This window comes from Notamacropus eugenii, chromosome 3 (assembly GCF_028372415.1).
Source record: "Notamacropus eugenii isolate mMacEug1 chromosome 3, mMacEug1.pri_v2, whole genome shotgun sequence".
Classification (NCBI taxonomy): domain Eukaryota; kingdom Metazoa; phylum Chordata; class Mammalia; order Diprotodontia; family Macropodidae; genus Notamacropus; species Notamacropus eugenii.
In genome coordinates this window covers 214,412,944-214,440,404 of record NC_092874.1, presented here as the reverse complement: position 1 = coordinate 214,440,404, position 27,461 = coordinate 214,412,944, and the positions used below count along the sequence as shown (strand labels likewise).

General features: G+C 37.2%; 1 protein-coding gene and 1 long non-coding RNA gene across 2 annotated transcripts in view; one reads left to right on the top strand and one right to left on the bottom strand.

The window, feature by feature from the left end:
* Positions 1–4,487: 4,487 nt before the first annotated feature.
* LOC140533935 (uncharacterized) lies at positions 4,488–7,811 on the top strand. The gene is made up of 3 exons (XR_011977112.1): positions 4,488–4,572; positions 5,622–5,688; positions 5,801–7,811. It is a non-coding gene; the product is annotated as an uncharacterized lncRNA (long non-coding RNA).
* A 2,031-nt stretch (positions 7,812–9,842) lies between these two features.
* The window catches only part of PKP2 (plakophilin 2), a 117,239-nt gene continuing 99,620 nt past the window's right edge, over positions 9,843–27,461 (bottom strand). Inside the window, exons 8-13 of the mRNA XM_072654339.1 lie at positions 26,105–26,269; positions 24,840–25,013; positions 22,716–22,869; positions 14,996–15,185; positions 12,025–12,112; positions 9,843–10,616 (exon numbers count right to left, since the gene is read on the bottom strand). Coding sequence (XP_072510440.1) covers positions 10,548–10,616; positions 12,025–12,112; positions 14,996–15,185; positions 22,716–22,869; positions 24,840–25,013; positions 26,105–26,269 — 840 coding nt within the window. The 3' untranslated portion in view covers positions 9,843–10,547. The remainder of the gene's footprint in view (positions 10,617–12,024; positions 12,113–14,995; positions 15,186–22,715; positions 22,870–24,839; positions 25,014–26,104; positions 26,270–27,461) is intronic.

Genomic DNA, 27,461 nt, shown 5'->3' with positions numbered 1-27,461 from the left:
TATTCAGTCATTTGATTTGAATTTAATAGTTCTTGTTGTCCTATGGAGTCATTGACTTCTGTTTCATTCATTTTAATATTCAGAAAGTCTGTTGCTTGTGAAAAGTTTTGTCCTTCAAAGTCTCTGATCTAGTACCATCTTTTCTCCTCCAGTTCTTTCCTTTAAACCTCTAATTTATTATGTGATAAAAAAATTCTTACTTCATTTCTTCCGGGAATTCTAGTTGACCTTGTGTCTAAGCTTTATTTTTCTTTGAGGCTTTGCTTGTAGATGTTGTGAATTTATTCTCTTTTCCTGTGTTTCTGTCTTAAGTGCTTTAGTTTTTCCTAATAGCTCTTTACTGGGATTTTCTTTATTGTTTACTTATTCTTCCAGTCATAACTTGATGAATTAAAACTGTGTCATGGCTAGGTTCCACACACTTCTGGAGAGAATATTGCTTGTTTTGGTCCAGTTTGTATTCTCTGGTGTCCTGTTATTGTTTTCTGCAGGCATAAAGGGTTTTGTTCTTCACAGATCTCAAGAGAGGTTCAGGCTAGGAAACTGTGCTCTTTCAGAACTGCACTGAAAAGAGCAAAGTTTTATTGGAGTGTAGGGACCCCCAAAATATCAGGATGTGGGGCAGTGTCCTCTGGAAAGAAATCACATACTCAATCCATCTTCAAGTCACATGGCAAAAGTTTATTGGGATGCAATAAAGCAGACTGAGCTCCTTGGGAACTCACAATCTATACAAGTTAGTTTTTATGTGGAAAGCTCAGAGTGTGGTGTGCCAACTATGCTAATTAGGTGGTGTGGAGAGGAATCAAGGAGTGGTCAGTTCTTAAAGGAACATATAATTTCTGTACCTTGGGTGCAGGCATACCCAGAATTCACTACTGGAAATTCTTTGAGGAGAGGGTCGAACTTTTAGGGGTGTGCTTTTGGGTCTCCTACTTCAGTAAGTCAACTAGTAGTTACAGCCATCTTGTTTGTACAAGATTCCCTTGGGAGTTGATGTCTGTCAACCATAGCTTGACCTCTGAGTTGTATACAGTGACTATGGGAGTCAGTACAGTATAGGTTTTTATAGGGATAGTTTCCCTCATTGGGGCCCACTCATGGGTTAATGCCAAAGACCTGGTCTTTATCTAGGGTCCAATTACCCCATCATTTCTCCCTCTCAAACAAATGGTACAGCGTGAAGTTCTCGACTTCTGAAGCTACTTCCTGCTGAGATTGGGTCCCTGTCTCTTGGGTCCTTTTCAAGGGGCTGGATCCTTAGCCGATGTTTAGAACCTAGCCAGTGCCAAGTCCAGTGGGTGGTGGGTCTTTGACTTGGACAAAGGTTGGTACACAAATTGAGCAATCATCTGGAAGTGGAAGGCCTGGAGCCTAGAGGAGACAAATCTGGCAAGAAGGTTAAGAAAACAAAGGCCAAAAAGGAGCAGGAGAAAAATGACCAGAAATGGGGTGAATATGGGTTGTTATCCTGCCAACAGGACCATCTGAAATTTGATTGACCAATTGGCTTTCAAATCAAGCTACGTAATTTTCATTCTCAACCTTTCTTAAAATGAAGTCAAGCTTCCTCACACCCTTTCAACATACTTAAACCATCTGAAGCTTGCACAAGGGTGCCTAGAGCAACTATCCAGGGAGAAGAGAGGTTTGGATGCCCCCCATTTGTCCCCAAACAGTCATCTCACTTCCATATTTTCAATTAAGCTTTTACCTTTTTAAACCTTTCAAACCCATTACTCAGACTACTCAACTTTCTTTTGCATTTTAGTCATAACACAAGATAGCTCCTGAGTTATTACTCTTCATTAACATAACTATACTGAAATACCCCTCCTTAAAAAACAAACACAAAAGAGGTTCCTTCCTTTAATCGTACAACTTAATCAATTCAGTCTTTGTTTCACAAACTTGCTTATCATTTTCTCATTATGTTGATTATTCTGAAAGAATGAGACTTCAAGAATTGAATCTTTTACATATGATAAGTTCAAGCGCTAATTTAACTCTTGCTTAAGCCATGAAATGACTACAAATTCAGATCAAAACAGCAATATCTCACACAGTTACATTGTGACCATATCTTTTACTGATTACTTTCTCTGATTGTAGAAATTTGCTATAAAAGGAAAAAGCATGGACATGATTATACCTATTATTACAGGATAAAATAACCTTAACTCTATTTGATTTTAGGTAAGATCACAATTTGGCATCCAACCATACAGTATCAATTTTACTTCATGCCAGACTCAGGAATAGCCAGGTGGGAAACATACCTTTTCAAAGAAACACAGTGGGGAAGCTTTGCTAGGAGGATCTCATCTTCAGTTGATGCTAAAATTGTCCTCTCAGATTTTTCTAGAAGCAAACTTCCTTTTGTAGCAATTCAGTATCACATTCCCTCTGAGTGGCTTGTGGCATTTCTCTCAAATGCTGGATTCTTGACTATTGATTATTGATAGATTGTTGTGATCCATCAGACAATTGTACCTGAATTCTAAGCACAAACCTCAAAACAAAATCTGTTATAGTCCCAAGAGCTTTTACCTCAAGCAGTAAGTTTCACTAAACACAGCTGAGGGCTAGGTATAATTGTTTTTACTCTCATGGAGTTGCAATAAACAATAAAAATTTACCAGGACTCACATATATAAGAGATTTTACTTAGCATTTTTCACTTGTTTTTCTTTTCATTTCAAATTTGGTGTAAAAGCCAATCATTAGAAATCATTCCTATATTATATATAAACTTACAAATTTTTAGCCAGATAGGTTCATTATTTAGTAACTCCATAACTCAAACAAGCTCTTTTACCAGGGCTGATGACCTTGCCCACACAGATGATTTCCAGGAGTCTGACAAATTTACAAAATAAGGGGAATCAATAGGGACCAGGGGGATGATCTGCCTGTCCACTTCATGATATTTTCTTCTGGACTGATGTAAACTACCTTACTTTCTGGAATTAATACAAAAAATTTGAAACTCGAAACAAACCCATTGCCAATTAGGTGACTTCAAACAATTTTACAGCACTCTCTTCTCTTAATCTGATCTGGGTTGAGCGGTGTTAATGGGAAAACATGGGGCTGTTTGCCTTACTAAGATACTCTCTTGACTCAGGAAGAGAGTAGGGAATGCTGAGGGATCAGGATTGTGAGGAGGTGTTCTAGAACACAAGGCTTCCCTTTCTAAGGTCTTGGAGACTGAGCTTTTTCCAGTTCTATAAAGGATAACCTAAGGGCAAATCCTGGGATGTAGAAGGGAACTGGCTCATTTTGCTATAAGCTGTAAAAAGGGGTATACTCCTGTAGACATTCACCTCTATTGGCATCCTGAGGAGGGAGAAATGAACCACAAGTGTTCCCAGCAAAAGGCATCCCTTGTTATGAAGGAATTCTTCCAGAGTTTGTGGCAGGCCCAACCCAAAGTCCCAAAAAGCCTTCCTATACTTGTGTGTGTGTGTGTGTGTGTGTGTGTGTGTGTGTGTGTGTGTGTGTGTGTGTGTGTGTGTGTGTATGAGTAAGTCAACTACAGGATGAAGGAAGAGGAGGCTTACTATGACTGGGAGAGGGCTTGAGACATCTAACTATCTTATATGGGCCACCAAAAATGTTGGGAAACAAGGACCCCTGAAAATATCAGGGTGTGGGGTGGTATCATCAGGAAAGAAATCACATACTCAACCCATTTCAGGTCAAGTGGCATAAGTTTATTGTGATGCTTTAAAGCAGACTGAGCTCCTTAGGAAGCTCACAATCTAAACAAGTTAGGCAAAAAAGCTTTTATGTGAAAAGCTCAGAGCATGATGTGCCAACTATGCTAATTAGGTGGTACGGGGAGGAATCAAGGAGCGCTCAGTTCTTAAAGGAGCATATAGTTTCTGTACCTTGGATGCAAGCATTCCCAGAATTCACTACTAGAAATCCTTGGGTGGGAGTGGGTGGGTGGTGGAACTTCTAGGGGGTGTGCTTTTGGGTCTGCTACCTCAGTAAGTCAACTAGTAGTCATGGCCATCCTGTTTGTATGACCTTGGGAGCTGGTGTCTATAGCTTGACCTCTGGGTTGTATACAGTGACTGTGGGAGTCACTACAGGATAGTTTTCCTCATTTGGGCACACTCATGGGTTTCTGCCAAAGATATGATCTTTATCTTGGGTCCAATTACCCCATCATTTTGATCACTGCCCTCCTAGCTGGTTTTCAAGGTCTACATCCCAGTTTTATGTGGGTGACAAAACTGTAGGTCCTCCTGCTCTCTACCTCAGTTACTCAGCTTTAGGCTGTTTATGAGCTGAATAAGACATTCTTGATGAGATCAGCAAAAAGCCCCTGTTCCTTTTCCAGCTGCTTCAATGGATTATAAATAGAAACCTATTTCATTTTATGACAGTAAAAACACAAATACTCAGCAATAGTTTTCTTTTTGCTTCCAGTTACCAATTTTCTAAATCATTACCTTTTCTCCCCTTTCTAAAGTTTTCTTGGGTTACCTTACTTAAAAACACCTGAAGCATAGTCCCATGAGGATGAATGGCTTGATCTTGTTCTCAGAATGCAGAAGTAAAGTAAGTAAACTCTTAATGGGTTATTTGTTAAATTCAAAATGCTGTTTCTCCCCTCACCCTTCCATGGACAAAAGGTCATGTTCCTTGTTTTCTGCCACCCACTTAGAAAGGAATAGCTCCCATTCTTCCTTTTACATATCTCCTAGGATAGGGGCTAGATAGGAGATATCTTAGACCAGGGATGGGGAACCTGCAACCTCGAGGCCATGTTTCCCTCTACATCCTCAAGTTTGGCCCTTTGACTGCAGCCAAACTTCACAGAACAAATCTCCTTAATAAAAAGGATTTGTTCTGTAAAACTTGAACTCAATCAAAAGGCTGTACCCAAGGACCTAGAAGGCCACCTATGGCATTAAGGCTGCAGATTCCCCACCCCTGGCTTAGACTGTCATTGTGCTATTAGAACTATTCCAACTTGAATGTTGCCATAAATTCATCCTTTAAATTTCTCCTATGAAATAAAGTGCTTTTGTTAGTTAATGGGAAAATGAGTATCATTGGAAGATAACTCCATTTACCTGTGTCTATTGTGAGAAATGATTATTAATAACCAATAATTTGGGGGGAGAGTCAGAGTTCTTCATTAACAGTTCAGTTTTTTTTCAGGAAATTATTGATAATGATATTGCATTAATTCTCCTCATTCTTGGTCAGATCCTACCTAACTTTATAAGAATTTAAGGTATGGAAGTCCATTGTGTTCTTCTCAGACTTGGTGGGGTTTATGTATTCTTTGAATTGATAGCCTAAAGCTATGGGTGGTCTGGCATAGAGATAGGACATGATCCTAGAGAGATAGGCTGAACATTTCCATAGTGTTCTCAACAAACCATCATCAATCAATGTGGAGGCCACAGATTGTTTATCTCAGGTTGAAGTCAGTCCCTCCTTAGCTGAACTTCCAACTGAAGAAGAGGTTTTGAGGGCCATTAGGCTTGGCCATTAGGCTCCTTTCCTGTGGCAGAACACCTGGTACTGATTCTATTCCAGCTGAGATTTGTAAGGTAGGGGTACCATTGCTTATACAAAAGCTGACCAAAATTTTCCAGGTTATATGGCAAGAGGAAGCTATCCCCCAGGAGTTCAAGGATGCCTCCATTGTCCACCTCTATAAAGGTAAAGGGAATAGATTGTCCTGCGACAATCATGGGGGGTCTGTCTCCCTCTCTCTCTCTGTCTCTCTCTCTGTCATTGCTGGCAGAATTCTTGCTAGAGTCCTCCTTAATAGGCTGATCCTTCACCTGGAAGATAGTCATATACCTGAGAGCCATTGCAGCTTCAGAAAGGACCGAGGAACAGTAGATATGGTGTTTGCTGCCCAACAACTCCAGGAGAAATGCCAGGAGCAGAGCAAAGATCTGTACACCACATTTATAGATCTGACCAAGGCCTTTGACACTGTTAGTTGTGAGGGCTTATGGAAAATTATGTCAACATTTGGTTGCCCGGAGAAGTTCATCAGTACTGTATGCCAATTTCATGATGGCAGGTTTGCCTGGGTTCTAGATAGTGGATGATGCTTTTGTGCCTTCTCAGTCACCAATGGAGTGAAACAGGGCTCTGTGTTTGCTGCCATTTTTTTCAGCATGATGTTTTCAGTCATGTTTTCAAATGCTTTCAATGAGGATGAACTGGCATCAAGGTCAACTACCATACTGATGGTAAGTTCTTCAATTTGAAAAGGTTACAAGTCAAGACCAAAGTGGAGGGAGTGTTGGTGCATGATTTTGTGTTTGCAGAGGATTATGCACCCAATGCAGCTTCTGAAGCTGAGATGCAATAAAGTATGGATCAATTCTCTGCTGCCTGTGCTAATTTTGGCCTAATAATTAACACCAAGAAAACATAGATGCTCCATCAGCCACCACCACATCATCCATACGTTGAACCATCGGTTACAACAAATGGAGAAGTTTTGAATGCCATGGATAAGTTCACTTACCTTGGTAGTGTACTTCCCAGGAATGTACACATTGACAATGAGGTTGACACGTGTTGCCAGAGGTAGCTCAGTGTTTGGGAGGTTCCGAAGAAAAGTATGAGAGAGAAGAGGTATTAGACTAACTACCAAAATGAAGGTCTACAGAGCCCTTGTGCTGACCTCATTGTTGTACGCCTGTGAAACATGGACAGTCTACCAGCACCATGCCAGGAAACCGAATCATTTCCATTTGAACCATCTTAGGAAGATTCTGAGGATCACCTGGCAGGATAAGGTATCAGACACTGAAGTCCTTGCTTGAGCTGAACTGCCAAGCATTCAAACTTTGCTTCAGACAGTGCAACTGCAATGGGCTGGCCACATTGTTTGAATGCAAAATATACACTTGCCAAAAAACTATTTTATGGAAAACTATTTTATGGAAAACTTTATGGAGTAGGCAATCACATGTTGGTCAGAAGAGTCAATACAAGGACATTCTCAAGGTCTCTCTGAAGAATTTTGGATTTCAGTATGCAACATGGGAGACACTGGCATAGGACCACTCAACATGGTGTGCCCATATCAGAAAAGGTGCTGTGCTCTATGAGCAGAGCAGAACTGAGACAATACAAAGGAAATGTAGGCTGTGCAAATTTGGAGTATCTACCCCAAATACTCACTGGGGCTATATGGGACTATCTGTGCCCAATGTGTGGTAGAGCATTCTGAGCTCATATTGGTCTGATCAGTCACAGTCGGACACACTGAGACTTCACTTTATCATGGTGATGTCATTTTGGTCCTCTTCGAGAACGAAGGACAACAACCAACTTTTCTTATGTAAGAGATACTCAGCCCAGCCCAACTTCAATTACTGATAACCAATTAGATTTGATTGCTGTTTGTTGGACCAACTCCTGTTTTGAAAGGTATATATGAATCCTGCCATGATTGTCTTTGATCCAAGAGACATGGCCAAATGACTATCTTTTTATTAATAACCTGCTGGCCTTGTTACCCAGAAATTATGTCTCCTGAATCTTTTTAAATGTCACACAAAACATATAGCCATGATTACTTTTCTCTGCCTGCTAGTTTTTGAAATTTTCCATTCTTATTTCATTTCCACATGTGGTTTCAATGTGATGTAATGGTCTAGGTTGTAAATAGGGTTTATGTGTTTTTCTCAATTGAATTTTTTCATACAAGAGAGGAAGAGGCAACAAATTGAATATCCTCATGCAGATTTGGACTCAATTTATTTCTCTTACAATTTTACCATTTCCATTCTGATTAAACATTATATAAAACAATACCTGTGATTCAAGGGTACAGAAATGTGTATAGGTATGATAAAATATGAAAAAGGAAGAAGTTTCTATTTTAAATGTTTCAAATCCTTCGTAGCTTATTTCCTTGTCCCTTTCATTAATATTCCTGTACAGTCCCATTTCAGGAGACTTCTGGGGGAGGATGACAATGTTAATTCCTACTATTCATTGCTGGCATAAATTAGTGACCTAGTCAACTAGCATTTATTAATAATCTTCTACTCCATAGTTAGACACTATGCTGAGCTCTGGAGCTACAAAGAAAGGTAAAAAACAGTTCTTATCATCATAGAATTCACAGGGTAAAGGGGGAGAAAACATGCAAACAACTATGTACAAACAACACACACACATGCATTTATATGTGTATAGGGTGTGTGTGTGTATGTGTGTGAGTGTGTGATATGTGTGTATGATAGATTTGGCGCTGTCTCAGAGAGAAGGCACTAGGTTTAAGGAGAACTGATAAAAGATGAGACTAGCTGAGTCTTGAAGGAAGCCAGGGAATCCAGGAGGTGGAGATAAGGAGGAAAATTATTCTAGGCATGGAGCACAGCCAATGAAAATGCTGAGTCTGAAGATGGTGTTTCTTGTGTGAGGAATAGCAAGGAAACCAGGGTCATTGGATCAGAGGACATGATGTAAGAAGATGTAAGAAGACTGGAAAGAGGCCAGGTTATGAAGGGCTTTAAAAACCAAACAGGATTTTATATTTTACAATGGAGGTAGTAGGGAGCCATTGAAGTTTACTGAATAGAAGGTGTGTGATGTGTGTGTGTGTGTGTGTAATATGGTGAGATCTGCATTTTAGGAAAATCAGTTGAGTGGAAGACTGATTGGAGTAAGGAGAGACTTGAGGCAGGTAGACCAATTGGCAGATTATTGGAGTAGTCCAGGTGCAAGGTAATAAAGGCCTGAGCTAGGGTGGTGGCAGTGTCAGAGGACAGAAAGAGGGCATATAATAGAGATGTTATGAAGGTAGAAACAAGACTTGACTAAAGATTGGATATGGTTGGTGAGAGTGAGGAGATGAGAATGACACCTAGATTTTGAGCCAGAATGATGAGGAGGATGGTGTTATACTTTACAGAAATTGGGAACTTTGGAAGAAGGGAAGGTTTTTAGGAAAAGATTAATTCAGTCTTGGACATGTCAAGTTTAAGATTCCTATGGGTTTGAAATGTCTAATAAGCAGTTATAGATAAAAGAGGTTAGTGCTGATAAGAAGATCTGAGAATCATCAGCAGAGAGATGATAATTAGATCCATGGGAGCTGATTAGATAACCAAATGAAACAGTATGGACAGAGAAAAGAAAAAGGTCTGGAACAGAGGCCTAGGTCACTTACATGATTAGTGGGTCTGACCTGGATGAAGATCCAGCAAGGGAAGGAGCATTTAGATAGATGGAGAGAGAACCAGGAAGGAGTTCTGTCATGAAAACCTAGAGAAGGATGCATCAAGGAGTAGAGGGTGATGGGCAGAGCAACTTCTTGAAGTCTGCAGAAAGTTAAGAGGGATGAGGATTGGGAAAAGGCCATTAGATCTGCCAGTTAAGAGTCCTTAGTAACTTTGGAGAGAGAAGTTTTGGTGGAACTATGAATTGAGGAGAGGGTGGGAATAAAGGAAAGTAAAGGCATTAATTCTAGATAGCTTTCTTAAGGGCATTATCCACAAAAACAAGAAGAGATATAGGACAAGTTACAAGGATGAATGGATAAAGTGTGGATTTTTTTGAGGATCAGAGAGACATAGGTATGTCTGTAGGTAGTAGGAAAGCAGCCAGTAAAGGGGGAGTGATCGAAAATTAGTGAGAGTAGGAATGATAGAGGTAGGTTGTCTGCTGGAGAAGATGGGATGCAATGGGATCACTTGTGCACAGAAACATATTTGTCTTGGAGAAGGGCCATCTTTTCATGAGAAACACAAGTGAAGGAGAAGATAGTGGCAGAAGGCATTTGAATGATAAAAAATGAGTATAGGAAAGAAGAGGAAGATCTCTGCAAATGGATTCAATTTTTTTCAGTGAAATATGAAGCAGAGTTCTCAGTTGAGAGGATGGGGAGAGAGGAAGCCACAGAAGGCTTGAGAGGGATACAAATGTCTGGAAGAGCCACCATGGTGAGAAGGATAATGAATTGATTAAGAAGGTATAGCAAGATTACCTTGGTACATTAATGGCCTAGTTGAGATCATGTGACAAACTTGTAGATTTTCTTCAGCTTCCTGTGAAGTCAGCAAATGTCTGGAGTAAGAAGAAGCTAGGATTTGGCAGGGCAATGGACTTAAGAGATGAGGATGGTACAGAGTTGACTTGGTTTACTTGGGGGTCAAGATGGAGAAGGCAAGAGAGTATAGCCAGTTCAGTGATGATGACCTGGGGGAAATACCCCTATACCTAAATGGTTTGTGGTATTAGAAGTTGTTGTCAACAATGTCAAAAAGTGAACTCACAAAAGTCTTCTGGCAGAAACCTAGTATTATATTCTCTGATTTTCTCTTTTCCAGGGACCCAGGAGAAGATGCAAATAGAAGAGGAAAGGCTAAATAATGAGACAGGCTTTTGGGAAATGGGTCTTCTGGGATAGACATAAAAATCAGTCTTTTTCTTCTGGAGACTTTATGCAGTTGACCAGTGGTGAGGCAGATGCTAAAAAAAACCATGGTTTTCTCACAAGAGATGCAGTTCTGGCTGTCTCTACTATCATTATTTCATCTTTCTCAGTCTTTAAGGGAGTTGTAGGCTTTGATTGTCTGATTGTTGATAAAATCTGTCTTCTTAAATTGAGCCTTTGAGATAAGAAAAAAAAAGACATTAGAATAATGATAACTTTCAAATGAGGAGATGTATTGCCCACGATGCATTCCACAACACTAAACTGTCTTTGAGGTACAAGCTAAATCCAAGGCAGTAAACTTTAAGGGACTAATGAAATTCTTTAGTTAAGTGGATTTTTTATTTAAGACTACCACTCCAGAAATCTTTTTATTTCAAAGATTTTGGGTGTTAGTGCAATATAATAAAATTTTACCATATAGGTAAAATAGCCAACTTTCCATCATTGGGGGGAGGGGAGAAGAGAGGAATGGAATAACATGGAAAATTTTAATCCATAGAAAAACTCCAAATATAATTTTATTTATTTTTTCCCCTAAAGTTCTTAAACATATCAGAATAGATAATGAATAGTAAATCTGGCTTGCCTATATTAAGTTGTATTTTCTTTCTTTTTCCTCTGCATTCTAGTAGAGGAATAATGACCATGAAGCAATGAAAGGACAAATAACTAAAGGGAGAAGGAAAAATAAAAGACTTGATTTATCTACCAAGTGCAGAAGCTGAGCCCTGAATAAAACAGTAGTTTGATCTGTAATGACATGAAATTATGATTAAACTGAATTAATTAAGCTGAAATTTTGAAAAAAACTTACAGATTTGGGGCTACCCCTATGAGTTAAAAAGAGAAAATTGAGGGAATTGAGAAACAGCAAGTGGTGGTGGGAATTGAGCCAACCACACTGACTCCATCTTGTGACTCAGTTCTAGAGCTAGCTCAGTTCCCTTTCTATTCAATTATAAGTCTAGTTCAATTTCTGTCTTGAGAAAATTATTCAATTGTTGGAATTGTAAGAAAACCTATTGCATTGTTTGAATCTAGCCCTGCATGGCTGGGAAGCTGGACCACCTTTATCTACTGCTTAGCTAAGGACCTAGGTTATGCTAATCAGAAACCCAATCAGATCCTAATACTGATACAAGGAATTTTCTCATAATTGTACCTCTCAAGTAACCCATGTTTTATTTGAAAACAGGCCCTATACTACCAGTCATTATATCCATGTTCCTTTGATTTCCGGATACTTGGGGGGAGGAGTAGGATAGTTCTTTTTCTGATTTTAGGGAATTGTACCAATTTGCTCTCCTCTTTACAATTCAGAAAGTCCCTAATTTTTTCTCCAATTAGAAATCAGATTACCTAATGTTGCATTTTTTCCTATTAATTGGTCTTGTTCAACTGTTTTTAATGTATAAAAATCTATCTCCCTTTATGTTCAGGTTCCAGTGCCAAAGCTGAGGAAGATAATTGCTCCTGATTTGTTAGGCAATTGGCATGCATAATAAATTGAAATACTTGCAAGCTCGAACCTTTGTTACTTCATCCATAGACATAGATCTAATTCCTTTGAGCTGTCTTACCTTCTTGTAGGCACTGTGGAGATCAGTGTGAGACCACAGGGAATAGAGCAGCACAGAAGCTGCTTTACTAGCTTTGTTGGAGATATAGCTGCAAAAGAGAAAAGGAAAAAAAGAAAATTCTTAAAAGAGAAATTAAAGATCTGTAATCCCTGAAACAACTTATGAAAATTGTAGAATTTGGCAAACGTATAGGCCTTCTGCTTCTAACTGCTCTTCTTCATCTGAACTTCTCTTCTATCTGTTATCACCACTGTGACAGGAGGCATTTCTTTTTTATTTTATTATGGTAGGTGGTAAAGTGATGGACTTGGAGTCAGACCAACTTTCAAATCCTGCCTCAGATGCTTACCAGAGTGCCCAGTCTGTAGGCAGGTGACTTAACATCTGTCTAATTTCCTTCAACTTTTAAAATGGGGAAAACAATAACTACCTCCCAGGGTTGTTGTGGAGATCAAATAAAATAATATATTTAAGTGTTTTGCAAAGTTTAAAGAGGTTTAAATGTTAGCTATTATTTCTCACAGTATCCAATACAATATAATTCAACACCCAATAAATACAGGAAATTTCTGATTTACAAAAGGGTTTTATTATAACAAGTTTGTATTTTCAGTCATACAGCTGGAATTTAGAATATATTTTCCCATGGAAATAATGTTGCAAATACTTGTTAGGTTGCAAGGCTACTCCACAAAAAATATTTAATTTATGATTTATTATCATCAACTACTAAAAGAAGTGGCAATGATTTCTTATTCTCTTATTCTAGGTGTAGTTGCCTTTTCCTCAGTTCAGAGAAGGTTTTCTGAAAAGGCCAGCCTAAAAGGGCCAAGGTCTCCCATTGCATCCTGGGCCATCTCCAGTCATTCTGATGAATATCTGGTCACTGGACCCAGATGGCTCAGCAGAAGAAAGTGAGGTTGGTGACCTTGCACACAGTCCTCCCTCACTCACAACAAAGTCAAGTGCAAGTCTTGTCATCATTTCTCTGATGTCATGGTCTTCTTCGAAAACTGAGCATACACACACAATTCAGAGAAGGTAAAGGGAAAAAATTAGATTAGGTTGTTGCTCTGTGGAGGCTGGGTAATTTTTTGCTACTAAATGCACTTAGTGATAATAAATAGGCAACTAAGTAGCATACTCGTTTGTTGCATATAGCTTTCAGTAAGCTTCACTTGTTCAAATAGTTTCTGTTAATGACAACTTATTTCCCTGTGAGGGTCACATCTGTATGCCTAAGTTATTAACATAATGTCACCTTATAAAGTTTTGTTCACATGCATGCCATAAGTCTGATTTTTTTCTAACATGGAAAACTTGTTGGCTTACTGAATCCCTCAGTTTTCCTTGCCACAATCAGTTTTGTTCTGAGTTGTTCAACTTACAGTAGTTCAAACTAGGAAATGAAAAACTGGTCTTAAATGATTTGGGGCCTTTTTTTTGCAGGGGGAGCAGTGACAGGAATCAGAACTACTCCCTCAAATAACTGGGAGTTGTAATGAAGGTGGTTGTATTTTCATTAATGTGAGGTCGATATTACTTACCCAAAAGTAATAGGGTATAGACTTTGATGCTTCCCTCCCTCCTTCCCTACTACGTGATGGAAATGGAGTGGAGGTAATCCATACCTAGTCCCCCTTCTAATAAATAGCAAGAATGTGTGATGTTAATAGTACTACTAGTGAATCTGACTATATGGGAATTGAATCTATGACTGCTACCTTATTTGCATGAGATTCATGCTAATGGAATAGTTGAAATAGCCAAATACTCTTTTATCCATAAAAAGGGTTTCAGGGAGGAACTGATAAACAAAGCCAGGAAAGCAGGATTTATCTGTTAATTGATATTTCCCCTTCACCTTCCTGCCACTGCCTCTGGATCAAGTGGAGTGATGTCAGTTTTTCAAATCAGAGTAGGTAAACCACACTGAGACATTAGGAATCATTGTCCCATATGAGGTTACGTGGATCTTAGCTGATATTCTACTCCTTCCTCCTCAGTTACATTTGTATGTATTCCATGATCCTAGGGTCCTGTTAATACAAAAAATGATTCTGTTCCCATTTTGCCCAGTTAGATTTTAAGTCACAACTATGGTCCCAAGGGCAAATCAGCATATTTGTGTAATAAAGCACTAGAATAGGACCTTAGGATTTTGATTCCTAGAGATTTTTAAGGATAGACTAGGTAAGCATCTGAGAAGAAGGGGCTAGATCAGGGGTGGGGAACCTGTGGCCTCGAGGACACATGTGGCCCTCCATGTCCTCAAGTGCAGCCCTGAATCCAAACTTTACAGAATAAATCCCCTTAACTAAAAGGATTTGTTCTGTAAAATTTGGGCTCAATCAAAAGGTTGCATCCAAGGCCACAGGTTCCCCACACCTGGGCTAGATCCTATACAGTTCTTTCTGTTTCAGGCAGCTAGGTAATGCACTACATCTGGAGTCAGGAAGACCTGAGTTCAAATCCAACCTCAGACACTTATTAGCTATGTGACCCTATGTGACTTCTATTGGCTCATGGTGCCTGTCCTGTAGGAGATGCTATAAAAATGCTTATTCGTTTCTTTTCCCTTTGCCTACTAGCCATGTCACCTAAAGGTCATTCTGAAATCTCTAGTACAATATATGTGGGGAGAACACTACTCAAAGAGCTTTAGAGTGTGTGTAGGAACATGGTCATTACTTTCAAATATCTGAAAGACTCTTACTTGGAAGAGGGATTATAATTGTTCATCTTAATTCCAGAGGAAAGAGAAATGTGTAGAAGGCAGATTGCAGCTCCAAATAAGGAATAATGAATTTAGTAACAAAAATGGAATTGGATGCCTTAGTTGACGGTGAGTTCACCATCATTGGAGACATTCAAGGAGCCTGGACCAGTATTGAGGATTATTGAAAAGATTCATTAACATGTGAAATTGAAACAGATGACTTCTAAGGTCTCTTCCAAGATCATGACTCACCTATCACCCATGCTGATAGCAATAATCTTCAGAAAGCCTCCAGTATTCAAAAGATCTTGTGCATTTTGCTGGCTATTCTGGATTAAATTGTTCAAGGTGTAACAGGCAGAAGCTGTAGTCTCAATGAGCAGATCAGAACTTGGCACTCTGTCAGGAATTATGGAAACTAAATCAGGTAAGGTTTCCCTAGCTGTAAGATAAAGCAAAATATTTGGTAAGGCATACAAAACATATTTCCATAATAGTCATGTTAGAAAAAAAAACAGCAAAAAAAATAAAGTGAAACAAGTTCTTTCTCTGGATGCAGATAGCATCTTTCCTCATATGTCCTTTATTTGGGTATTTATAATAGACAAAATAACTTATTCACTCAAAGTTGTTCTTAAAACAATATTGCTGTTATAGTATATAGTATTCTCTTGATTCTCATGATTTCATTCATTATTTCATGCAAGTCTTTCCATGTTTTTCTAAAATCATTGAGCTCATCATTTCTTACAGCACAGTAGTATTCCATCACAATCATATACCACAATTTATTCAGCCATTCTCTAATTGGTGGATATCCCTCCAGTTTCCAGTTCTTTGCCACCACAAAAAGAGCTGTTACAAGCATTTTAGAACATATAGGTTCTTTTTCCTTTTTCTTAATTATCTTTGGACATAGACTGAGCAGTGGTATTGCTGGGTCAAAGGGTATAGGTAGTTTAATAACTCTGGGCATAATTCCCGATTGCTCTCCAAAATGATTAGATTTATTCACAATGAATTAGTGCCCCAATTTTTTCATATCCTCTCCAACATTGGTCAGTTTCTCCTTTTATATTTTTAGCCAATCTGCTCGGTGTAAAATGATATCTCAAGGTTGTTTTAATCTGTATTTCTCTACTCAATAATGATTGAGAGCATTTTCTTCATGTGACTATTGTTTTCATTTCTTCATTAGAAAACTGCTTATTCATATCCTTTAACCATGTACCAATTGGGGAATGACTCATATTTTTTAGATATTTGGTAAAGTTCTTTTTGTACTTTTGGTGAGACCTTTGTCTGATAAAAACTGTCTATAATTTTTTTCTCCCAATGTTCTGCTTTCCTTCTGATCTTGAGTATATTTATTTTATTTGTACAAACTTTTAAAATTAATGTAATTGAAATTATCCATTTTACACCTAATTTTGATCTCTTTGTTATTCATAAATTGTTTGCCTATCCATAAATTTGATAAGTAATATGTTGCATGTTCTTCTAATTTTCTTGTAAAATCTCTCTTTATATCTAGGTTATGTATCTGTTTTGATCATATCTTGAAAAATGGTGTGAGATGGCCCATGCCCATTTTCTGCCACACTGCTTTCCAGTTTTCCCAACACTTTTTACCAAATAATGAATTCTTATCCCCAAATTTTAAGTCTTTACACTTGTCAAATGCAGGGATATTATGCTTATTTGCTATTATATTCAAGTGTATCTCTTATAAACAACATATTGTTGGATTCTGGTTTCTAATATATTCTGCTATTCACTTCTATTTTATAGTTTGCTGATTAGATTAGTTTTGATTGCAAAACCTACTCCAGGTACATGGCACTTCCCTTCACTGCAGCCACTCCAGAAAAATGTTTATCCAGCTCCAACTTCAGTAAACTGGCCTTCATTTGCCAGCCTTGTTTCAGTCAGGGCTAGTATTTGGATGAGATACCTGTTGAGTTTTCTCAGAGTTGGTCTTTCAGATCTACTGGATTTTGTGTTGTTTATAAGTGTGTGCATGTTCCATGTGCTGATGGTGAGTGGAATCATCTTTGCAGATGTTTTTGTTATTTCTTCTTGATCTATTTTCCAGGTTATTTGTTTTTCTAATTAGATATTTCACATTTTTTTTCTATTTTTTCGTTCTTTTTACTATGTTTTAGTTTTTTAGTTTCCTTAATATCTTATGGAGTCATTAGCTTCCAGTTGCCAAGTTGTAATTTTTAAGGAATTCTTTTCTCCAGTGAGCTTTCATATTGTCTTTTCATTTGGCCAATTCTGATTTTTAAGGAGTTGTTTTCTTCAATGAATTTTTTTTTAATCTCCTTTGCCACTTGGTCTATTCTGCTCTTTAAGTTCTTTTCTTCTGTGAATGTTTGTGCCTCTCTTACCATTAGATCAATTCTGTTTTTTTTAAGGTGTTATTTCTGTTACCTCTTTTACTTAACTGTTAATTCTTTCATATTTTTTTTTGCACCACTCTCATTTCTTTCCTCAAATTTCTCTCCACCCCTCTTATCTCTTTCTTTACCCCTTCCAGGAATTTTTTTGGGCTTGTGTCTGATTAGCATTTTTCTATGAGGCTTGCTTGTAGCTCTTTTCACATTATTGTCTTCTGAGTATTTGTGTTGGTCTTCCCTGCCACTGTAACAGTTTTTGTTTTTTAGGGGGTCAAGTTCTTTTCTTTGTTGTTTACTCATTCTTCCAGTCATGTATTTCTTGCCTTTGAATTTTATGTTAAAGCTGAGCTCTGCCTACTTGGGGGTAGGAAAGCCTTGTCTCAAATTTCAGGCTTTTTTGTGCTGCTGTTCTAGTTCTTTAGGTCTACAGGTTTTTGGTGCTTCCAAGGTCATATAATGCAGGAAAAGGTATGGTCACTGCTCTCCTGGTCTGTACTCTGGTCTTTATGCAGGAAGGGTCCCTGTTCTCCTGCAGTTGCAAGCTCTTAGGTCTCCTCTTCTCCCTGGAACTGTGACCAACTCATCTTCTCTTCTGCAGCCAGAAGTGTTGATCTCTCCACCTTGGAACTGCAGCCAAGGCTTTTGCTCCCTTGTGACCAACTAAAGCACATTTTTCTGCCCTGGAGTTGAGATCCAGAACTGTGAATGGGCAAGAGTTGCCACAACACCCAGTCCTATTAGTGCTAACAAAAGGTCCCCTATAATCTCTTTTTGACTAGTTGCCTGATCGCGTTGCCATCTCTGGGCTGAAAGCTCCTAAAGTTGTTGCTGCTTCTGTCACAACCATCTCCAAGGCCCACTTGCTGGTAGTGCTGCCTTGTGTGCTCTGGGATGTACCCTCCCCCTACCTCTTCAGACCTTCCAAATTGTCATAGTCTAGAAAAATGTCACCTCAAATTTTTCCTTTTTGTTATGTCACTCCAGAATTTGATTTGAGGTGCTTTTAAAAAAGTTGTTTGAAGGGGAATGTTGGAGAAGTTCGGCTGAGTTGCTGCCTCTACCATGCTATTTGGCCTCACCTCCCAATTCTTTTTTTTAAGGTGTTATTTCTTAGATCATTCTCATTTTTTTCCCAATTTTTTCTACCACTTTTATTTGATTTTTAAAATAATTTTCATTGGGCTTGTGTCCAATTTGCATTTTTCCTTTGAGGTTTTGTTTATAGTTATTTTTAACATCATTGTCATCTGAGTTTGTGTCTTGATTTTTTCCATCATCATAGTAGTTTTTTGTGGTCAGGGTTTTTAAGATGTTGGTTTGCTCATTGTTTCCCAGTCTATTTATTGACTTTGAACTTTATGCTTAAATTGGACTCTATTTGCTGGTGGGGCAGGGCACAGTCCCAGGCTTTTTCATACTAATGTTTTTTGAGCCAGTTTTGTGACTTTAGAAGTTTTCAGTGCCTCCAAAGTTGTGTGATCCAGGAAGAGGTGTGGTCACTGCTTTCCTAGTCTGTGCTCTGCTCCTTACTCAGGGAGAGCTCCTAGTCCCTTTTAACATTCCTACTCTTCTGAGCCCCTTTTCCCTTGTGACCATAAGTGCTATTGCTCCTCAGGGCCTCTGCTCCCTTCAGACCAATAGTGCTATTGCTTCTCAGGGCCTTTTTTTCCCTTGTGGCTCCAAGTGCTCCACAGTGCCCTGAAACTGTGACCTAAAAATAGGTATGGGTAGTGGAGCTGCCAAACATAGCTGGGTCCTGCACCATTGTTAGCACAGACATCTTCTGTAATCTCTGACCAACTGCCCACTCCCTTTGCTGTCTCAAGCTTGTGAGCTCCCAAAGCTGTTGCTGTTGCCTCCAAGCCAAAGTCCAGAATAGCTAAGGGAACAGAAAGTGTTGAATGATTTTGATTGCTTACAGTCACTGATAGTTGATTTGCCATGAGGGTATCAGCACAGCTATTATGAGTTACATTAAAAAAGGGGATAGAATCATTTGCTTGGGTGACTCAATCCACCCTCCTCACAATGCCTACACTGCATGGAAGAAATAGTATAAATAGAATAAAAAAATCATTAAGAAGATGAATAACTAGAAAAGGTGAGCCAGTTGTCTATTGAAAGTGATGGTGAACAGACAGTCAGAGTGTTGCATTGCTATTTATAAAATATTAAAAGAAACAGAAGCAAGTCTGGAATGTTTTGGGAGAATATGTTGGAGAATTTATGGGAAAATAAATGAATGAATGAGTGAGAAACTATTAAATATTTACTATGTACCAGGTTCTGTTATGTTCTGGGAATACAAAAAATTTCAAAAGAGACAGTCCCTACCCTCAAGAAGACAGGGAAAGACAATACAAATAGGAGAAAAGTGACAAGGGAAGGCAGTTTGAAAAGGTAGAAGTGCACAAGATGATCTGGGTAAGTAATGGGATGGTATATGAAATTGAAACATGGTATGTGTATAATGGGGTTGTGAACTAGTAGATATAATGGGCCACATGGAATAGTATAAACACTTTTAGCCACTAATCAAATATATCTGGTCCTAGGATAGGAGTTCCAAAGATAAGTAGAGAAGAGCACTGTAGGATGAGAATCATGGATGGGCTTCAGTCTATACTGGTGGAGGGAGTATTTATATTGATGAAATTCTGAATCCATATGTAATGCTCCATTAAAATTTGAGTTGATTCCATTTTATGCTTCATTGTCATCTGTTAAATGTTCATGTGGCTAAGCAGATTGATTTCTTTTGGTTAGGTGGGGAGATTGGTAAGTCTTCAGGCAGAGTCACTGAAGCTGTGGGGAGTCCAAGTAGAAGCATCATGTCAAAATGATTATTCTTTTGCTTTCTTCCTTTCCTTCACGGGACTGGGAAAAATCAGTATCTCCTCATTTTTATGTAATATGGTGTGTTTAGTCAAGAGTTAACATAGCTGTGTCAATGTCCCCTGCCACAGGCATAACCTATTTTCCCGAACATAGGTATGTGGATGCTGGTGAAGAAAGGGCACTGAGTAATACCCCTAGGTATTATAGTTCTCCAGTGTTGATTTGCAAGGTGTTTTACTTGGCTAGGGTTTGAGTGTTAGGGTCTGTCATTTTCTTCTGTGTATTTAAATGTAATTAATTTATATCTGGTGCCTAATAATTTTTTTTTTTTGTAGAACTGAATGGGTTCACAGAAAACAACTTCTCTGCTATCTTGCTGGTAGGGTTAAGCAAACAGTTTTCAACAGAAATTTGTAAACATAAATGATTACACAAAACCTGGTCCAAAGTACTATGACTAAGAGAAATGCAAATTAAAATATCCCCAAAGTTTCACTTGGCTCCCTGAAAAGAGGTAAAAGATTAGAAAAGATGAGAACAATCCATGTTTCAGTGGTTAGACAAACATATGTGTATTAATATCTTCTTTGTGAAGCTGTAAAATAGAATTTCAATTTTGACTTACAGAAGAAAAGCTACTAAACAGATCTATATACTTTGACCCACCAATACCTTCTTGTGAATAATAGCTCAAAAACGTCAAAACAGAAACATAAGTCTAATATATCTCAAAGCATTCACAGTAGCACTTTCTGGCAGCAAAGAACTGGATATGAAATGGAAACTCATCTGTTGAGAAATGGCCTTAAAAAAACTACAGCATATAGATGCAATGGAATATTATTGTACAATAAGAAATTATGTCTAGTTAGGAAAACTTGGACTTTTTTTTTTGAACTGATATAGAGTGAAATTCACTCAACCCAAGAAAACAATATACAATATAGTTCAAAAGATTACCAAAAGGAAATTGAACTCTAAAAACAGTAAAGCTATTGAAATTTCAGAAGAAGCAATAATAAAATATACCTCTTCCCACACTGCAGGGAGGAGAGGGATTACTAGATGGAATATTGTATATACATCGTGAGACAAGTTTTCTCTGTTGGATATTTTTCCTTAATTGCCTTTTGTTGGCACAAAAGAAGACTCAGTCTTGAGGATGGGTAATGACTGATGTAAAGATGAAAGGCATCAATAGAATACAACATACAATAAAAAATACAATTTGAGCAACTGACAGCCTGGATTTTAAAAATGACATTCTATGATAGCCCACATCATCACAACAACTGAGAGGTGCAGAGATTGTAAGACCTGAGTGTGCTTGTTAATTACTGAAAATAATTTTACTTGGTACAGCAAACTGTAGCTTTAAAAGTTCTCTTCAAACAAGGTGTTTCCCCTCTTACATGTTAAAATGATAAAAGATTCCATGACACATGGGACCATGGAACTATTTATTTTTGTTCAACAATCCACTGAAGAGGAACAAGGACTAAGGAAAGTATTAAAATCAGCATGGAGAGACATATGTTTATCAGGACCTTGAAAGATTAACCTGCAGAGTTCAAATAGAAGAATTGATGAAGAAATTCCCTAGCTGTGTCTCATTATGGACGATGTGTTGTTAATTATAATCTATTCCTAGAATGTTAGAGGGTCTTCTCAGTAAAATCAGCTGTCACTAAACTGAGACTAACCAACCGATTTACATAGGAAAAACATGTGAATGAGGAGTGAATTTTGCCTCAATTATGGCAGGCAGGTGGATAGGTTACTACTGAGTTTGTCCATGAATGAACATGCCCTAGACAGATATCATAGAACAATAGTAAATTGAGCCTAGATCTGAAAAAGGAAGAATACATGAGGCTGGATTGCATTTGAAAAATTGCACAATGATATTCATGATTCTAAGATGCTTGCTGCCTTAAAAGCCATATTTTTAACAACAATATTCATTCTGCTGTTGAAACTATTTAACTATAAACCATGGAACATCACAATGTCATAAGATACACAATGTCACAATACCCAAAGGAAAATGGAAATTATATGTGATTTAAAGGACATTGGAAACTTGTTAAATAGTGTATGTGATAAAATCAAATTGACATGCTTGAAAAAAATTAACTTGTTGAATATAAACACATCAGCAGTAATGAACCATTGAGAAGTGGCATGAAAGGCATAGTAAAAAATGAGGTCTGGTCATATATTGAGAATAAGGAAAATTAGTGTTGCCCAGTGTTTTGGTAGCCATGAAATACTGAAAGAATTAAAGAAAGGTATGCAGTATAATAAGTGAATCTTCAGTGAAGGATTTACAGAAAACATGGACAAGAACTGTGTGAGATAATGTGTCATAAGTCAATTGTACTATAAAGAGAGTATCCATGATGAAAAAATCATAGGTCTACTATGAGTTTATTTTATTTATTTGAAGCACTTTAGTTATTACAAAGTACTGAAGTTATTATGAAGCACTTTCCAACTCTTCTTTCTGTGCCCACTTTAAAACAATTGCTGACATAAAAAAAAAGGAAATTTCATTTAAATTCTAATGAATCCCAACAATCTAAAATTCTAGGTGCAAAAAACCATCATATTCTATATTATTCACTTGGTACATATTTGTCTGTTTCTTTTTTTTTGCAATATTTTAATAATGATTGGGGTTTTGAATACACCAAAAATAAACACTTAAATACATTTTGGAAAAAACTCACCTATTTCATTCTGTAGAGACAAATTCCGAGACAGGTTTCTCAGCAATGAGACTGCAGTCTTTTTTACACTTAAATCACTCACATATAGCATCTTTCTCGTGTGCTGAAGGCCATTTTCCTTTTGGACAACAGTCTGGGCTACAGAAGATGGCATCTATATATAAGGCATATGCTATCAGTGTTCTAGGTAGCATTTAGTTCTTAGGAAGACAAAGCAATATCTAGACTTTTTTAATGACTTGAAGTTGAGTAGAATGTTTTAAAAATTGACTTTATGTCAATAATTATCAATCAACTACTCAATCTATTAAAAAAACCCTTAAAAATAAAATAAAGCATTTTTCAGTTTAAAAAAGTCAATTTAAAATCATTTGCCCTGTAACAGATACTGACGCTTTTAGAAAATCGTTTCTGATATAAGCTGAGATACCTTGGACTGACTGCTACTTTGACAAAGGGCACTGAATATTTAAAAGGGCTGAAAATATTTGTATTCCTTTAACAGGTAGAATACCTCACAACTTTTTTTTTTATATTCAAGAAATCCTCAAGAAGTTCTCTTAGGGAAGCTTCTCTATTGTTCTCTAAGTATTAGTGCCCTTAGAGTCTTGAGGCTGTCTTTCCTCAGTGTGACTAATATGTCCCCAGTATGTCTTTGAATTTCCAATGTAAAGGCTATTGCTAGATACTGCTGCTCTGGAGATGTGGGGAGACACTGTTAATGATGCTAACAGAATCTCCAGGTGTTCTGCTCTTTTGTAAATCAGAAAGTTATAACCTGGTCCATTCAATCTCTGGATACTGAGGTACTTTTTCTCAGGAGACTGAGAACATTTTTGTCCTTGGTATGGATCTCTCCACTTCCCGCTGAATTCATTGTCTTCTACTGTTCTAAAATAATCAATGAAAGGGGAAGAAGAAAAAAAGGGCAGTCCTCTCCACTCAAGAGTCTGGAATTATCAGATCCAGAATTTATAATCTTCTCTCACTTGATCAACTGGCCCCAAACTACCTTGTTGTTTTTATATGTAGGCCAAAAGTTGTGACTTGATCTTCTCCCCTCAATGCTTGGGGCATCATGTGCTTTTATTCAACAACTTTTCAATATTTCTATGATCCTTTCAAATTAATTAAGGATTTACATTCACACCTGTCTTTGGATTGATTAAATAGAGATGTCTGAGCCTTCTAAGATTAACAAATGTAGACACAGCATCCATAGGTATATAGACATTTACTTTATTTGGAACACAAGGGAATCTTGCTCCTAAATCAAAAGGTTGGAGTTTGGGTTGAGTATTCTTCATTGTGATTAGATGTGATAACGGACTTTTTTTTTTTTTTGCATTTTGTTTCTTTCAGAGCACTAAACTACATTTTAGTACAAACGCAACCATCCTCAAAGAAAAATATTAACATTCATCTCAAAGCTAAACATGAAATACTTTTGAATGATCAATTTCAAATTATCCACAACACTGTTCTCCAGTAGAATGAACAACTGAGAAACACTGTATTTTCTCAAATATCTGTCTTGTTTTCATACTCTAGGACAATTTAATGGTCACAATTCAAATCTGAAAATTAATTTTTATAAGTTATTTATCTGTTATTTACATAGTGCTGAGCAAAAGAGCTTCTGGTAGGAATCATACCTTTTAATACTTGTTATCTAAATTGTTCCAACAAGGAAGTTTCACTATATTAAACAAGAGCCCATGTAGATCTCCCTAAGGTAAAGTCTTAGAATAGAAACCTAATTTCTTTTTCAGAGGGGTTAGCACATTTTTGGTGAACAAAAAGAAGTGTTCACAAATTTTACCTTCAGTCAACAAGAGAAGACAGAAGAATATTTGAAATTTTGTCATCAGATTTCTGTGAATAAGTGTTAGCACATAATTTCTTTCTCTACAATTTGACACTATATGAGCCACTCCTTTGTAATCTGACACACCTTGGGAACAAAAGGAACATGTCCTGGAAAACTACTAGGTAATAGTTTCTCGTGATTCTTCCTGGAATTGAAGTGGGCACATTTTTGACTTAATACAGTCGCCCATCTTTGGGCCTAATGAATTTTACTTTATCTTTTAAAAAAAATATTAAAATAGAAATGAGATTTACCGGTCCACTTCCTGCTGTGAGATTTTGGAGAGCTCCCAAAGATGCTTCTTGTGTGTAGTTTCGTATACTTTTGGCTATCAAAGATAAATACATTCTTATCACAATGGAGTGCCATAGCCATTCCACACCTTTAGGATTACTCTTTTCCTCTGGCAGTGGTATGTCTTGGTATTGCTAGTCAAATAAACATATCAGAATTAAATTATTGCAATCATTTAACAATTCCCTATTCAAACCACAATAGATTGGAACAATTGTCTAAAACAGCAGAAAAAAAAAGAGCTGAGAAGCAGGGAAAATGGTAGAAGTAAATTAAGAGAACATGAATGGTTCCACTTCCTAGGGGTGTGCTGGTAAATGTTTAACAACTGGCTCTCTTCCCACCCCCATGTACCCATGACACATTTTAAAGTTTGATTTGCTTTGTTATCATTTGTTATCACTTCCTTATGTCTAGAAAATCAGCAAAACAATAAATCAAGACCAATTTTGGAGCACTTGCCTATTTCTGAGTTGTAAATGCTTGCTCCCAATGAAAATTTAACAATAAGCTCTACTCATCCAGTTTAAGCTAACTTCAGCATACCCTTGTGTCTCAACTCAGTTTTCTTCTCCATAATTCTATTTCCTTTTCAACTTCTTCCCTATGGGGCACCCTCTAGGAATACAAGAAACCAAGAAGAGGTTGGTCTGGAATTGGTTCTTATGATGTTGATAAATCCCTAACTAAATTCAGCTGCAAAAATTTTCTGTTTCAAGAAAATAGGATCGTAGATTTAAAGTGGTAAGGAATCCTAAAAGTTATTTATTCAAAATTCCTTCTTTTATACCTGAGGAAACTCAAGTCAGGAGAAGTGATTGTTCCTAAATTATTCAGATTATGCAACCAAGACAAGATTTGAATATAAATTCTGTACTCCAAATCTAGTCCTATTTCTACTATACCATGCTGCCTATCAAAGGTGAGCTATGTGTCTTATAAAGATATAAAAAAAAATCTAGATGTTATATACCCCTTTGCATTATCATTATGTTTGACACAGTATAAGTCACTGCTGTCTGAAAAATTATAATTAGGAGAGAAGGTCATATTCTATTACCTTTCATGTCAACATTGTATTGATCATGTAACAGGATTGGTTACTTTCAAAAGTGTGCAAACTTAATTAATTTGTATTGTTTGCCTCTAGCCTGCAAATGAGGAGTAGAGGGTTTAGAAACATACATTACATAAAACCATATTATGAAAACATATCACAATATACCTCTTTCACTTTCCTGCTCCGACTTCCAAAGCACCCAATACTTTTGTTATTGGTGGGCTGGATATTCCTGTTTTGAATGTAATTACTCTGTGAATATCTTTCTGGGAGTTCTGCCTCCAGTTGGTAGGACAGGTTATGGAGAATGCATACACAGTTCTCAGTAGCCTAAGAGAAGAAAAAATGAAAGCTAATTATATCTCACACACATGTATATATGTGTATATATTTGTGTGCATTATGCCTTGTTCTATAAACTATGCATTTCTTCAGTTATAAAGTCACAAAATTTTTGTGAGTCCTTGCATCTAATCATTTGAGGAGCAGAACTTCCAGTCATTTTATGATGAAATTTTATAGCCCAACCATTTAATAAAATAATAACTTATGAACAATCAACTTTGTGTGGGGAGGAAAAGAAAGAGCAGGGTTTTCTTTTTTGCTTCTAACAGTGCTTTAAGCTTTACCAAGCACTTTTCTGAAGCCAAATTGAGCAAGAAGTGAAAGAATGATCATTCCTATTGTTTTCCCTATCTTTCATTAAAGTTCTATTCTGATGCCTCACAATGGCATGGAGATAATCCTAAGATTTTGAAGGTCATATTACATAAGTATAAGCTCTAACAGTTTACAAATTCAATTAATTAAACAAATATTTATTTACTACATGCAAAAACTGTATTGGTACATAACAGACAAAAATGAAACAGTTCCTAACCAAACGGGAAGTTACATACTACTGTGGATTAGGGGGAAATGGATATACATATACACATACACACAAATGTGAAGTATATATCAAGTATAGTAAAAACTCAACTTCTGCGGGCATAACCTTCCTAGAAATGGTATTAAAGTAAAAGCTGTGAATTTTGATATATTGAACCTGTGGGAAATAGGTTCTTATGACCACTAAAAGCCGTAATCTTTTGCTAGAGACTGCTGAAGCAAGATTAAAAAAAAACCCACATGATAAATGCATTGAGAAATCTAGAGGAAAAACCTGATGATGAAATAATAAAACATAACCAAAAGAATAAAAAAAGAGAAGAAAACATGAAATATCTCATTGGAAAAGTAAATTACCTGGAAAATAGATTCAGTAGAAATAATCTAAAAGTATTGGGCTGCTTGAAAGACATGATCAAAAAAAGGGCCTAGACATCATCTTTCAAGAAATTGTCAAGGAAAACTGCTCTGATATTTTAGAACCAGAAGGTAAAATAGAAATGGAAAGAATCCACCTGCCAACTCCTGGAAGAGATCCCCAAAGGAAAACTGCCAGAAATATTATAGCCAAATTCCTGAGTTTTGAAGGAGAAAATATTGCAAATAGCCAGAAAGAAGCAATTCAAGTATG